This window comes from Piliocolobus tephrosceles, chromosome 2 (assembly GCF_002776525.5).
Source record: "Piliocolobus tephrosceles isolate RC106 chromosome 2, ASM277652v3, whole genome shotgun sequence".
In the NCBI taxonomy this organism is placed as follows: domain Eukaryota; kingdom Metazoa; phylum Chordata; class Mammalia; order Primates; family Cercopithecidae; genus Piliocolobus; species Piliocolobus tephrosceles.
This window is the reverse complement of record NC_045435.1, coordinates 80534948-80551401: the sequence shown is the minus strand read 5'-3', so window position 1 is coordinate 80551401 and position 16454 is coordinate 80534948. Positions and strand designations below refer to the sequence as shown.

Here is a 16454-nt window from a genome sequence, read left to right as displayed (position 1 = left end):
ATACAACCTCTTATTTCAAAGGCCCCTTTTAGGTTTCAAAGCACTTTCACATGTGCTGGTTTATACTAATTTTAGTTTGCTACTTAAAAAAAGAAATCTTATCCCTATAAGAGTTCTATAGAGTAAGCAGGGCAGGTATTACCACCTCCATTTTACTGAAGGGAAAACTGAGGCAACCAGAGAGTGATGTTTAATGTTATGGGGTGAGACAGAAACGAGCTATGAGATCACAGTTCCTTTCTCTTGACTCACAGCCCCACCCCTCTTCCCTCTAATACCACACAGCCTCTCCCTTCCCACCAGAGTTTGGAAACTGGGTAGACCTGACATAAAGATGCCTGTCTAAAGATAATGGGTGCCGGTTGAATGAAAAACCAACAATGCTTGGCACAGATGCTAACAACTCACCAACAATGATAATACCCATCTGACTGTTCCCACGAACTTACGTGGACTCAATCAATGTCAAGTAACCCGTGTGTCAATTCAGCTTAAACACTGTGATTGAACAAACCAGTGGCGAACTTGAACAGCCCAAGAGGCTGGTGCCTCTAGTTGAGGATTTCAGTCAATATATTTGCCCTGCATCTGAGTCCTCCCACAGTCCCAGGGCAGAAGCCCACAGGTTGGGCTTCTAGGCCAGTTAAATAGTGAATAGGGTCCATATCAGGCTTAATGAAGCAGGGCTTTGTTACTTTCACCAAAGGAATTAACACAGGAATTTTGTATTTATTTTGCAGTGGCAGCAGATTAAGCACTTCAGCAATAATGTGGCAATTCACCAAAAGAGGTCTTAGTTAGGTGCTATCTGAAACCATGAAGTTAAGTGGGAAAACATACACATGGAAAAAGTTTATATGTTTTAGAAAAATAAATCCAAATTTTAGATAAATGATACTCTTCACAAAGTATACTAAACAAAGGACATATTTTCATTGGCTGATAGTGCTATTTGCATACATATATCATTTTCTGTGTGCCAAGCCCTCTGCTGAGAACCCCTCCTCACAACCACTCCCATTCAAGTCATTACGGGAGGAAACTGGAAGTTTAGTGAGGTTAAGGGTATTTCTCCCAAGTCACACAGTCACCAGGTGGAAGCAACAGGATTCCACCCGGGGTCTGATGACTCACAAACCAGCATACTTCACCATTACTTGTTCTCTCAAAATGTTGAAAGTATGTGCTCCTTTTATAAACAGGAAGTAATTAAAATTTCTTTATAATGGCATAATAAATCACTTCAGGAGATGGAGAGTTAACTTGAGAACAGTTGGAAAACAAGGAGAAAAACTAGGCTGGACTTGACACATAACACACAGGGAGGAAGAGGAGAGACAGGTGAACAGAAAAGAATACGGGCTGATTGAATCAATGGACCCGTATTGCTAATGCACTAATACTAGCATTGGCTATTGTTAATAAATTATTTTTATTCTATACTACATTTATTATGGAAAGTAAAATGCAAAAATAAAAACATATGCTAAATTTTTCAAGGGTAAAACTAAGTCATAAGTTGAATTTCAGTATTTTTTTCTCCTTCATTCAAAAATCAAATCCAAAATGAAGGTGGAAGTATATGTAATTCCAAAATCTTTCTCTATTCTTGTATAAATCATAACATTCCACCTTGTTTTCTAGGAAATGAAGTTTTATTGGTCAATATCAGCAAGATGGAAACTTTCTCAAATAAACCATTTTATGACCTTTGTATATAGATATTATAAAAAGACATAACTTTAGATTCTAACATGAAAACATTCATAAATGGACTTTCCATTTTGCATATGGCTGTTTCTTCAATTATTTAACACTACACTATACTTTTGGTCTTTCTCAGCTGAGTGTTTATACACATATTGACAGTTATAATTTTTCTGGGTGTCATTTACATTCATACACATATTCCACAACTAATTACGTAAGTTAATCTTTTAAACAACAGTAAATATTGGCAAACATCAAGATTTTATGTATGCTGTGCTTATAAACATGTATCCTTTCAACAGTGTTAATAAAGTATTGATGAAGGTGATAATATCACAGATACTTAAAATACTTTTCTTCTTAGCTACATAAAATTCGGCCTCCAGTATTCAATCTAGTCACTCACTCAACAAACCATTGAGCACCTATCATATTCAAGACACTGTCGTGGGCAGCAAACAGTCACTGAGCACCTCCCACGTGCCTGGCACTGCCCTCAGCAGCATGATGACTACAGTGACTCAAACAGACACAAGTTCCAGTCTTAATGAGTTCACATAAATTCCTCGAGAAAATTAGATAGCAGAAATGGAGCTTGAGGTAGAAAACTAGTTTTGTTGTGGCCAGATGGCCTTAAGCAAATTATGTGAATCTCTCTGAGTCTCAGCCCCCTCAACTCTGAACTGAGTATAATAATACCTGTTTTTATTATATTATATTTGATTAGAAAAAAATGCTAGTTTACATGTGAAAAAAAAAACCCTACTTATTCTTTGGTCTTGGAGAAACTGAGGTAGTTGATGAGGAATAAATGTTTTGTCCTCATTATTAAATCCTTCAAACTATTTCATTCCATGTTTTCCATGATCTAAGCTTTCTGCGTTTAATGCTAACCATGTGTAAGGCTTGCTGGGTCACCATAAGGTCACTTCCATACCTAGCCACCAATTTCAAAGTCTGTGTTACAGGCTTAAGATGCCGTAATTATGTATGTTTCCCCTTATTGTGGAGGGAAGTTCGATTTAAATTATAACTTAGTGATTATTTCATTTAAAAACACAGAGATGCTCCTTGTTGACTAGTTCTTTACAAACAGACCTATTGCAATTGATATTTATGAAAATCTCTCAGTAATTTTCTTTCCTATGTTGTTCCGTGATGATGCTCTTTCATTGTGAGAATGAAATAAGAGTGAAGTGTAGGGGGGTGTGTCACAGGACCACAGGACAACCATTTCCCAGCACTCAGCCCCACGTCATTGATTAAATCAAAGGAAGTGATTAGTTCCAATCCAATCTCCCTGATTTAGCTTCCCAAGCCCCCACCCGGGTGGGGTGTGGCGGGGATGTGGGATTTCCAACCTATTTTTATAAGCCCAGCAAATCAGAGTTTCACTTTCTAAACAAAGAGGTGCCAACCTTGAGACTCTGCGAGAGCCAACACAAACCAGGCATTGTACACAAGTGAAAAGAATATAATTAGCAAAGTTATAGTCACAATTAGGAAATACCTCCTCAGAAAAGTTTCCAGTTTACTCTGAGCAGCGCTCAAATTACCATTGTGCTTAACGAAGCCTCCGTCTCTTGGCTGGCTCAGGCCTTTCCAACAGATCCAGCACCATCCACAAAACACAGACACCCAAAATCTAGAGCTGGATCTGTATTTTTTTCAATAACAGATGTGAGAAATGTGCAAACGGAGACACCAAAGTTACAATTAAAACATAAGAAACGTACTTTCAGAAATGACCAGGCAAGTATGAGCTAAATTATTCTTTCTCTGAGCTCTTCCTTCATCTTCTCTAGCCCTTCCCCTTTCCCACTCTCAAGAGGCTAGAAGAGAAAGGCTACAAAAGCAACAATGGGTGCTCACTTCATCTCCAGGATCTCCTCCAGCTGTTTCCTCCTCTCAATCCGGAGGTTGGCCAAGTGCGCTTCTTTTTCGGCCAGGGACTGCTGTGTGGAGGCGAGGCGTGCTTTAGTGGCATCCAGTTCCTGTCTGGTCTTCTCCAGTGCATTCATCAGTTCCTCTATCTGAAAGGCACATGGAGCTCTGTGTGTTATTTCTCCTTCATTCAAGCACAAGACATCCCTTGCTAGCCTGTGTTCCAACAATAAACATAAAGGAATCATACGGATCCTCGAACCAGGCCGCTGTGTCTTGGAGCCCTTTCTTTCTCTGTCATTGAAACTATGAGGATGCAAACACCTAAGAATGATATAATAGACCCTGGGGAGTTGTGGGGAAAAGCTGGGAGGAGGTTGAGTAATAAAAGACTACACATTGGGTTCAGTGTATACTGCTCAGGTGATGGTTGCACCAAAATCTCACAAATCACCACTAAAGAGCTTACTCATGTAATTAAATATCACCTGTTCCCCCAAAACCTATGGAAATAAAAAATTAAAACAAAACAGAGCAAAAATCCTTAAAAAAATGTTTCAAACACAAGAAATGTCCAAATTTCTCCAAGGTCCTTGTTTAATTGGATTGCCCAATAACCTTTATAAAAACTACTTAATGTATTTATTAGAATTGGGGGTGAATGGCTTGACCCAATTTCAACCTCTGTTTGGCAAAAGTCTCAGATACTTCCTCACCACTGAAGGAAGGCAACACTCAAAAGGCATTTTGCCCAGCACAATATACTTTTGTGTGTAGGCCCCAGAGTACTTTGACAGGAAGTTAATCTACGTGTTTCAAATTCGGTCACATTTTAACCTATCAAAACTGTGTTTGGTAAAAGCTATTCGATGTCCAGGGAGCCTCAGGAGTCCCTCTCACCTCACCTCCCAGCCTTACATTCAGGAAGCAAGGTTTGGCCAAAGGTAAACAGAATTCCAGCCACAAAAGGTTCAAGTTTGGTTTGCCCCTGAAGTTTGAGAGGGTTCTAAACTTGAAATAAATGACATGTAACTTTTATAGGGTGCTAATACACCGTAGAAATAAGCCAGACTATCAAATATCCAGGGTTTTCAGCCAGGTCCCAAAAAATGAGACCCGGGAGCCCTGAGGCAAAGCCTTATCCTCCCCAAACCTTTGGGGACTTTTAAAAGGTAACACACAACAAAAAAGGCTGGTGTTTATGGTTCTGTTCCAAAGACTTCCGTGGAGCAAGCTGGTAAAATGCCATCCCTTGCACAGATGTAGGCTGTGTCCACCCTGCTGATCCAAAATCATGATTCCAGGAAGTTTCTAGATTCGAGTTGATGTTTGGCTTTCTAAAACACCCCTTCCAGCTGAACTTGGCAGAATAGGCTCATCCATCACTGAAGTCAACAGAACGCCCTTCAAAATGTGTCAATGACATGTTAAGTTCCAATTCATAAAGACTTTCTACACAATGTCTGCAGTTTTACATGGGATTTATTCAGAATAAGCATTATAGTTTACATCCAAGGTAAATTACATACTTTTAAGATTTAGAAAACCCTCCATTTTGCCCTGATAAAAAGAGGAAATTTAATGATCATGTAATTTAAATCAAAGCCAAAACCAAAAAGAGTTTAAAAAGCAAGGAATATAAAGAACGACCTATGAAAGTGACAAAACCACCCCTATTTAACTGTAGAGTAAATTGCATTATTCTTTAACTTTACAAATCTATACAGTTTAAAAAGTATTAATAAACTTTTTAGTTTCTCATATAAGTTCACAGGACATCACAAATATGACTAGAAACCCAAAGCAATATGTGATGAAGTTAAAGCAGAGTTTTAAGTTTTCCTCCCTTTTTCTATTTTTGATACACTCAATAGCAGTGACCCCCAAAAACTCAGAATTATGATCATTCCATATGCCAATTCAGATAGTCTGCCTGACCCTCCATATGAGATGGTCTGTGTCCTCATGATTCCTTTTCTGTCATAAATCGTTCTTTATTTCAAACATAATATTGATTTCAGAGGAGTGGGAGGTCTCCATTATTCTCATTTGTTCAATCTCTCTCATTCATTGAAGCTGACCTATCTGCAATCTGTAGACACGGAGCTATTCAGCTGGGTTTCCAAGTCTTAGGTCACCTGCCACCGGACCACTTAGGGCAAACACTAGCTAGTTCTACATTAACCCAACTTTAAATGACACTTTAGCCTAATGATTTCAGGCTGCTCTAGCCATTTCAGCAACAAGCACATGGAGAAACCTGGGCACCTGCGAGACATAATCCAGAGTTGTAAGTGATGGAGATGCCACTGGCCTCCAACATCAGTAACTGCTAGTATCAGATGAGATGAAACTGCTCCTCTCAACACCTTGGAAGCAGAGTTTTAAAATAAGTTCCCAGGCCAAGCTCCTCACTCTTCCTAATTTGAGTGGCCCTGGACAGTGAGTATTGTACACCGAGGACCATGTGGGGCACTGGCCTCAGAATACATCCTTCTAGTCTTAGCATGACCACTGTGTCTCTCTGTAACTTTTTGCAAACAATCATTATACCCTTGGAATCTCAGTTTCCTAGATGATGCCCATGGGTTCTTCCTGTGTTTAATATTCTAGAGACCTGAAAGCTGTTTCCTTTGCTGCCAAAACAAGAGCCTTAGAAAGCAAAAAATATGTCCCCTGGTGTGGTGATCATTATGGTGGTTTCACAATATCCTAGTTCCCTTCCTTACAGGCACGTGGTAGGACCACACTTCCCCTCACCCTTCGAATTGGCTGTGGCCTTGGCCAATTAAAACCACTGTCATTTCCAGGTAGAAACATTTAAGTGGTAGTGTTAAACTCCAGCGTTACCCTTTCCCTGCCATGGTGACCGTGGAAGTAAGTTTCAGACGACATCATTTTCAGCCTGAGTCCCCGAGTGACCACAATGAAGCCCAGGGCAAACCCACATCACATAGGCAAAATATAAACCTTGTTGTGCTTCCCCACTGAGATTGGGGGTGGTTACTCCCAACATAACCTGGCCTATCTTCACTGGTGGACTGTCTGATTCTTTTTTTTTCTTCTTTTTTTTGAGACAGAGTCTTGCTCAGTCACCAGGCTAAAGTGCAGTGGCATGATCTCGGCTCACTGCAATCTCTGCCTCCTGGGTTCAAGCGATTCTCCTGCCTCAGCCTCCCAAGTAGCTGGGATTATAGGCGCGTGCCACCACACCCAGCTAATTTTTGTATTTTTAGTAGAGACGGGGTTTCACCATGTTGACCAGGATGGTCTCAATCTCCTGAACTCGTGATCCACCCGCCTTGGTCTCCCAAAGTGCTAGGATTACAGGCGTGAGCCAACTGCCTGATTCTTATCAAGTTCTCTATGCCTGCCTCCATCTCCCCACCACAGTCATCTCTCATCTAGAGGAAAGTGCTTGTTATTCTTGCTGTCACATGGTATTTCTACTCTTGCAGGCCACAAGTAACTCCCTTCTTGCCAAATGTCTTTTCTTAATGTGTAGTTTGCATAGCCAAACACATCCCCAAGTCTCTATCCCTTCTTTGAAATACCATTTTAACTGATTGATTGTATATATGTAGTTTGTGTCTTCATCACCAGATTAGAACCATGGCATTATTATGGTGTGAGTGAGATGAGCTCCTCATCTTTCTCAGCTTCCATTTCCTCATCCACATTTACCTCAACAGGTAAATAGGGAACCCTATTGCTTGCCTATCAGATGATTGTGGGCACATTAAGTGAGATGATGTAGCCCATAAGGCATTTATTCCTCTTCTTCTGATATCAAGAAATTAATTTTTTTTCTGATAATAAGAATAAAGTGTGGCCAGGCACAGTGGCTCATACCTGTAATCCCAACACTTTGGGAGGCCAGGGCCAGTGGATCACTTGATCACAAATGGTGACCCCAGGAGTTTGAGACCAGGCTGGGCAACATGGCAAAACTCCATCCCTACAAAAAGTACAAAAAAAAAATGTAGCCAGGCGTGGTGATATGCACCTATAGTCCCAGTTACCCTAGGGGGTTGAGGCAAGGGGATCACCTGAGCCTGGGAGGTCAAAACTGCAATGAGCTGTATCATGCCACTGCACTCCAGGTTGGGTGACAGAGTGAGATCCTGTCTCAAAGAAAAAAAAAAGAATAAAGTATATTCATTGTAAAAAATATGAAAGATCCAGGTATGAAAATGGATGAAATCTTTCTTCTTAAGATTAAATAATAACATCATTTTTAGTTAAGATTCTCCCAAATCCCACCACCTAGAGGTAAACATTATAAACATTGTTATAATTTCTCTATGTATTTGTGTATACATAATTGAGATGCTACATATAAATATATACATAATTTTGTATATAACTGATAAATGATAAGCATTTTTCTTTTGTAATTAAATTGTCTTTTAGAAATACAATTTTAATGTGTGAGCAGTGCTCTATCCACTCCTCATCTTCCTGAAACTGATGCTTCTCTTAATGTTACGGTCTGAAAGTTTATGTACCCCCACAATTCATATGTTGAAATCCTAACCCCCAAGATGATAGCATTAAGGGGTGAGGACTTTGGGAAGTGATTAGGTCATGGGGGCAGAGCCCTCCTATATGGGATTAGTGACCTTATGAAAGAAGCCTAAGGGAGTCTGTATATTTCCTTTCACCATGTAGGGAAACAGCAAGATGTCAGCAGTTTGCAACCCAGGAGAGGGCCCTCACCAGAATCTGACCATGCTGGCACCTTGGTCTTAGACTTCCTAGCCTCCAGAATGTGAGAAACACATTTCTGTTATGTATAAGCCACCTACTCTATGGTATTTTGTTAGAGTAGACCAAATGGACTAAGACACTTAGGAACCCGTTCCCCTGTTTATTTTGCAAATTACTTACCTTCCTGCAGCCCATAACTGGGTCTTTCTCCTTGTGACTCTGTCCTAGAGGCATTTCCACCATCCACATAGAAATGCAGGGGATGCATTGAGGTCTGTCTCCACAGTTCTCACCTCTATGTAGATACCTCTCCAAACCTTATCTCCTTTTTTCCTCACTGGACCTCTTTCACATGTACCTAACCACCTGTTGATCACTTCCATCTGGATGTCCTAATATTACTTTAAACTGACGATGACCAAAATCCATCTCTTGATCCATGTACACCTGCCTAACCCAAACCCCTATCACCTGTCCTCACCCTCCCAACTTGCCGCTCCCTAACACATCCACCATTTTGGTCCAAGGCCCTGACCTTTTCTCAGTCATTCAGGTTTAAGATCTCAGAGCCACATTTATCTTCTCCTTCCTCTTTTACTTTCCATTCATCACCAACTCCTAGAGTTCTATTTTGGAAATATTTCTTGAATCCATCATTCCCTTCTATCATTACTTTTGACACCCCAAGCTCAGGTCGCTTCCCCTCCCACATGTATAATAAGGTTGAACATAATTATGCATGCATACATATATGTATATATATGTGGGCTTTCACATGTGTGCACGTATGCTCATGTGTGTATCCCTAGCCTCTGTCTCTACCCTTACCCCTAAGTGAGGACATGGCTTTGCCCGATCATCTGTAACAATAGTGCTTCTAGTATTATATGAAGTAATGATTGTAGAGCTCTTAGTGCTGAGCCTGGCAAAGATGAAAACACCTAGTATATTCTGAACACAAGAGGCAGACCAGCATAGTGACTTAGAAACATAATTCAGGAGCTAGACTGCCACTTACTAGATGTATACATTCACTCTAAGTGAATTATAACTTTTTTCCCCAGGTGGAAAAATTGATTTCATGTAAGAAAAATAAAATAGTATTTACATTTAATAAATAATATTCAATAAGGACTATTACAAAATTATAGAAATAAACTGTTTACCTTCATGAAAGAATCTAGACAAAATTTTCTAGGTTTCTCAACTAAACTCAGAGGCAAAATTTGCTTTAAATATGTATTAATTATTACCATTGCTATGTGAAAATTAGGTTATAGTAATTTTTACTCAAATTATATTAAAATGCCCAGAATATGGATTATGTGGCGACAATATAAGAATAGAATTGACTTTTTAAAAAATGTTAGCTTTAGGGGCTACATATGCATGTTTGTTACATAGGTATATTGCATGTGGGAATTGGGCTTCTATGTGTACCCATCACCCAAATATTGAACATTATACCCAACAGGTATTTCTTCAAACTTCATCTCCCTTCTTCCCTCCCCGCTTTATACAAAAGAAGGAAATCAGGTCCTTTGCAGCAACAAGGATGGAGCTGGAGGCCATTATCCTACACGAACTAACTCAGAAGGAGAAAATCAAGTACCACATGTTCTCACATGTAAGTGGCAGCTAAACAATGAATTACAAAACTCTGAGCCTCAAGTACCTCTTGTGAAATGGAGCTAATAACATAACTTAGCTCAAAGGGTTTTTATGATGATTAAATGGGTTCACATGGGCAACGCTCTCAGCACAATGCCTAGTACTCAGTAGTGCCACAGAAGTGTCAGCTCTTATTAATGCAGTGCCCAGTCAGTATTCAGCCCATCTATGTCTGCGTATTGCTCCATTCACCAATGCTCAACCACACATACACATGCACATATACCCCTGGACTGCCCTACATTCACTCCTCTGCTTACCAAAACTGCCCATTCTTTAAGGCCCTGTCTACACCTGACCTCCTTCACAGCTTGCAGTGATCAAAAGCTGGAGCTCTAGAAGCAGTCAGATCTGGGTCAAGTTTTGGTTCCACCTATAAGCTCTTTGACCTTAGGCCAATCTTAACCCAATGTTTCCTAAACTTTGCTGCATGTTAGAATCCCTTGGGAAGCTTTTAAAAATGTTGATGCCATGGTCACACTGCTCCTAATTAAATCAAAATATTTGAGGGTGGGAGCCAGGCATCTGTATTTTATTAAAGATCCAGGTGATTCCAAAGTGCAGCCAAGTCTGGGAACCCTAGACATTACTGACCTCTCTAAGCCTACAGATCCTCCCCTATAAAGTGGAGAGGGGGCAGAAGCAGCCACACAGGATTGACATAAGCGTAAAGTGAAATAATGCATGGCAAGTACCCTGTCTAATACCCTGGAAGGCGCCAGCACATGCCCATTCCTAGCCACACTACTTTCACCCAACCTGAGTGCCTTCAGTTTTCATTGCCTGCTCCCATTCTGCACAATACTTATGCTTAGTTGCTATAGTACAACTGGATTACAATCCCTGGAGGGCAGAGACTGTATCACCATCTTCTTTGGAAGTCCCTTCAGCACCTGACATAGCACCAGTATCCACACTCAATAAATACCTGTGCAATGGGAGGAAGGGGAGCACAAAGATGTGATTCTGAAACACCCTCCTTTGACCCACTTAGTGCAATGATGGATGAAGTGTAAGTCCAAACTTGATACTTTCCTACCCCATAAATCAGTGGTCCCTTCGCCATCCTCAACAAATGCCCTTCAAGTTCTTGCTCTCTGTTTGCTTCAAGCACCTTCTCTTTGCTATGGGGATGAGGGGGCTCAGTTACTTGGCTCCTGAAAGGATGGAGGCCCTGTGTTCGCTGCCACCTCAGCAGCTGCCTGGAGAACCCAGGAACCTGTGAGTTTCACAGAGACACAAAAAAGATGTCTCAGGTTCTGCGCTGGCACAGAAGCATGTGGCTTTTAGTCCTGCTATGCATTCCACAGGCTCTGTCCTGGGACCTGGGAGATACACACTCCCTTCCTTCATTCCACCACCTCACTGGGCATCTCCCACATGCCATGCACTCCGCTGGACACTAGCCACAGGTCTGTCTTCAGAAGGGTTTCCACAGGGAAGTTGGGAATCAACAAATTACTTAATCACAATTGTGATTTTAAAGAAAAGTAATGGGGTGATGCAAAAGAGTAAAACAACAGCCCATCCTGCACTAGGCACTGTGGCTGGCCTCCCTAAGGCAGGCAACTCGAGTAGCCTGGGGAAGTGCAGGTGGTAGCCCTTGCTGGAGGAGGCCCTGTGGTCCCATTCTTTAGAAAAATGCTAGTTGGAGAATCACAGTAATTAAGAGACAATAAAAGCTTTTGACAGACCAGCAGGAAAGCAACCCACTTGTCTCTATTTAACACAGCATGTGCTTCTTCTAGAAGTACATCTATTAGTAATTCACCAGACAATAATATTTCCTGTGGAAAAAAGTTTTAGAAAAGGTGTTTAATTGCTAAAATGTCATTTTCAGTGAAAATAGGATTCCAAGCCACCTCAGAAGTCTTCTAGAATATTCCAGATGTTTCACTTAAAATAATTTCCTAAAAGGTCCTCAAATGTGGCAAGACTGGAATTCTGATTTTATATCTAAGATTACATTTTTAAAATACACTGGCTTGGTGTTACATATCTAGAACATAATAAAGGTTTCTTCAAGCTAGATGTTGATTTGGCCTCAACAGTTACAAAAAAAAGAAAAAAATCCTGAATAATTGTGTGCCATTTCTGATTGTATTAGTCATTCTATGTTGCAGATCATTAAAACTCTCTTTTAAAATAGTTGTTACCAGGAAATATTCAACTGTATTTGAATAATTCATAACTGTTCACTTTCAGAATAATGAAGTCATCAGCTGGCTTTTTAAAATGTCCAGTGTTTACGCATGGCTCTGGAGAAATCATCGGATCTTTCAAAGTGAACAGTGGAGCCTTAAAACAATAAAATAAAAAACCCGTTTAAGACCTTAAATCATTAACATGTGTCGACTTAAACTTACACATACATTTGTGTTGTTTAACTAAATATTTGAAAACCAGCCTCTCTCTCAGTTATCTGTCAGGACCCCACTCCGGGTTCCATGCATCTCTTTCTGACGCGTGGCAGCTTCCTGTGCTTTTCAAGAGGCTTGCTTGGCAAGAGCTGATCCTCAAATATTTTGATAAAGCTATTTTTTCCCCTGAAATTATATGTCAGCATGGAGTTGGTGTGTATTTTGTGTTAATGATTTGGAATTTTTAAAGCTATATTTTAAAAACAGACAGGCTCTTCTGAGTTAGGCTCCACCATCCATCCTGGTTTCCTGTCTTCATTCCATCCTGAGTGCAAGAGGATGGTAGTTTTCAGTTTGCACCAGAACACAGAGCCAATGAAACCCCCACATCCCAGGTTGCAGCAAATCTGGAATGTGAATTGGTCCTGTGGGAATAGCTGGACTTGGCCCAGCTCAACTCTGGGCACAGAAGGTCACCCTGAGATCAAAAAGTGAAGATAAACGCTTAAACCCCCTCCTCAGCAGCAGCAACTTCTCTGACAGTGATGCTGGAGGCTGAAGGATCTGTTAAAACAAGGACTTCTAATCTTATTTTTCCAATTACCCTTATCTGACATTTCTATCTCTTCCTCCCTCCCACCTCCCCACTGCAGCCTTAGAGTGACACCTTTTGGAAAAGGTTGAAACTGAAAATCCCCAGACTGCTTTCGGCCTGGACCTGACCATCCTTAAGACTGTGTTTGTAATTTGTTTTCTTCTCACTGAAGTTTAAGCATCAAGGAGCTTTGCTTACATTGGCTGCCTCTGATCCTTCTCCTGCAAACAAGTGCCCAAATCAAGAACATTAGTTTGGGCTCAAACTCTTTTGATTTTTACAACATTTTACATTCTGCCTTTCCTCTTCTCTTCCCAGGCTTATTAACAAAACTTCACACCACAATAAGAGAAGGATAGAGAAGAAATGTGCAAAAATACATACATCTGACTTAAGAGTCTGTTAAATGAGAAAGTGTCAGAATACAAATGAATGACACTTTCTCCAAAATGCCCTTGAGCACTCTTCATTCCAGATGGGATTGGGCTCAGTGGAACTGCCTCGAGAAAAAGGCTGTGGGGATGTGCTTCTGGATATGTAGTGTAGGTATATCTCGAGCAACTGGGAGGTTTTATTATACATTTTGTCACAGTTCTGCAGCGTGGCAAAGAGATGGCCTTCTCTCTAACAGCCTGCGACATTCTTGAGAAGCAGTATAGACATAGTAAAGGATGTGGACTCTGAAGTCAGAAAGCTTGGGTCCCCATCAGGCCCCAGCTACATGCTGACGGCATGATTTTAGGAAAGGAGCTTGACCTCTATGTACGTCAGTTTCCTCTTCAGCAAAATGTGAATAATAACTGCACCTTCCAGAGACCTTGTGAGGAATACGGGCACTACAAAAGCAACACGCTTGGCACATAGTAAGCATGCAACCACCCGAGATTGTCATTAACAGTGGTATTAGCTTAAACACTAGTACTTAATTTTCAGCCTATAAGAGGATACATAAGCAAGACAACGGGTTGGATTTCCTTTTTTTTTACATTTTCCAAAATATGCATCACATTTTTCATCTTCAATGGAAAGGTGAAAATTTTCACCACGAAACATGCTTTGTAACAAACCAAATTAATCATATACAAAACATGCATTGTTCATGTTTTAATCTTACTTAGGCTAAATTCCAAACATAAAGATGAAGGAACTGGAGAAGAAAATAGAGAAGCATTGCCCAATAGAACTTCCTGCAATGCTGGCAATGTTGTAACTTGTTCTGCCCAATATGTATGCCACTAACTACATGTGGCACTTCCAATGTGTCTGGTGCAAACCAGGAAATGAATTCTTTTTAATTTAACATTAATTAAAATTTAAATGTAAATAGTCACAGGTCTATTGGCTACTGCATTAGAAAGTGTAATATCAGAACATCTCATTTTCACAGCTTTGTTGTCCAATGGTGATGTTCAGAAATTATCTCAGTCTTTGTGGAACATTTACCTTTTTTGGTCATAGGAAAAAAACATTTCAATTCTTTTAAATTCAGTATAAAGAATGAATTACTATTTGATCCAGTGGTTCTACTTTCTGGATTTATTCTAAGGATATATAATAAGGGATTTTTCCAGAGAGGAATTTAAGAATATAATAAACATATTTATCACAATGTTATTTATAAAAATCAGAATAAAAGCTTGTATGTGTATGGATATATTTACATATATACACCCAATACATACATATACAAACATATATATGTATACATATCTTCAAAAAAATTAGTTACAAAAATTATGGAGTACGTGTGTGTGAGTGTGTGTGTGAGAGAGTGTGTGTGTGTGCGTGTGTGTGTGGTTTAAAAGTGTTACAAAGAAATTAAATAATAAATTACGGGCACCATATTGTTGAGATGTTGGTCAGATATTAAACACTAAGCAAAAAGATTTAACATAAAGGAAAGATGCTCATGAAATCTCAAGTGAGGAAAGCAGGTGGTAAACAGTAGATACAATACAATCTCAACTATGTGTTGGGATTTTTTGTATATTCGTAGGAAAAACAAAAAGAGGGAAATGTACCAAACTATTCACGATGGCTTTGCTTCCAGGTTTAGGGACTTCATACTCATTATATATTTCTTTGTACTTATTGATAAAAATATATATTACAAATGTTTACAAAAACAGCAATTAAACCAATTTCAACTAAGAAAGATCTGCCTAGAAAATATATCTGATCCCACGGAAAAAGCAGTTACAGGTAAACCATAGCCTCTAAAGGAGAGGTATGAAGCAGGCCTCCAGAAAAACATGGGCCCTCTGGCAGCAGTTACAATGGCAGCTAACGTTAGCCAAAAGCACCTTAAGACGGGCTACTCTTTAAGGCAGTGGTACTTTGGTTCTGAGAGTCCCTTCGATTATACTGGTTATAATTCGGGTTCACTAGGGAGAGCCCAAGTGTTAGTGACTCTAGAGCTGTCACCAGTAATTCCTGCCACCTCCACCCTGCCCCACAATGCACTTTACTCATTTCACCTTGTTCTCTAATAGAGTTCCTATGGGTTTTGGAAGTCCAATGTGTTCATTTTCTTTCTTGTTTTGTTTGGTGCTTGTTTAGCTTTGTCTGATTTTGTTATTATCATTTTGTTTCTGCAGCACTCAAAATAAGCTGTGAGGCCCTAGAAAATCAAAACCATTTGTCTAGGCTATTTGGCCATCTCCATTAGCAGAGTCTGTTCACTCTCATTCAACAAATCGGGGTGGTGTTCTCAAACAAACCCACTTTCTTATAATGCAAGGATCAGTGCTGGGGCAATTCCAAGGAAGGAGAAGAAAATGGGGTTCCTTTACTTTGAGTTCCCCTACTGACTTGGCTCTGGAAGAGACACCTACTGATGATGACAAATTTCAATCAGCTCAAATCAAGCCTGACTCCAAGCCTGATATCTCTGGATCCTTGCATCACAAGATCTACCTTGAGCAATAGGAAGTGGCTTCCCGGTATGTCACCTTGTTCTTTTAAGCACATGGAATCCAATGCACCCTTGCATCCTCCACCTGGCAGAGCCTCTTCTCAAACACACAGTAGATAGTCAACAGATGTGGGAGGGAGGTTGGGAGGGAGAAAAGAAGAGAAGGAGCCATACTGTAGAAAGATAATCTTTACTGGCGATTTAGATAATATCCTATTTGATTCTCACATATTCCCAAAGAAGCAGACCATTTAAATGATGGATAACTTAAGCTCAGAAAGAGTAAAGGATTTTCAGGTGGTTTACTTTTTACCAGGATCTGAGATTGATTGCTGAATACAAATATAATAGGAGAATTGTTAGAGAGGACTCTACTGAGAGGCTCTGGGAGGAAACCCTGGACCACAAGACCCTCAAGGGCAAGAAAATCCCTGGTTCATTTTCTATCACATAGTCAGCACTCACAAATGCATGGATGAACATAAATTAGTGATGGATCTTGGGTCCCTTTTGTTTCACTGGAGTAGAATAGTCATTATCTGTTTTGATCCCAGCACGGTTCCAAAATGTCTTAGTTGACTTTTGTATTCTATTTAAGTTTCCCATTATT

At 40.1% G+C, this 16454-nt stretch overlaps 1 protein-coding gene across 2 annotated transcripts in view; it reads right to left on the bottom strand.

Annotated features, from left to right (window-relative positions):
• The window catches only part of ERC2 (ELKS/RAB6-interacting/CAST family member 2), a 970858-nt gene that overhangs the window by 385517 nt on the left and 568887 nt on the right, over positions 1-16454 (bottom strand). For both annotated transcript variants that reach the window (XR_003306672.2, XM_026446958.2), the window contains exon 14: positions 3583-3743. Coding sequence is in view for 1 of the 2 variants with exons in the window: in XM_026446958.2 (XP_026302743.1) it covers positions 3583-3743 (161 nt within the window). In the remaining variant the exon portion in view is untranslated. The remainder of the gene's footprint in view (positions 1-3582; positions 3744-16454) is intronic.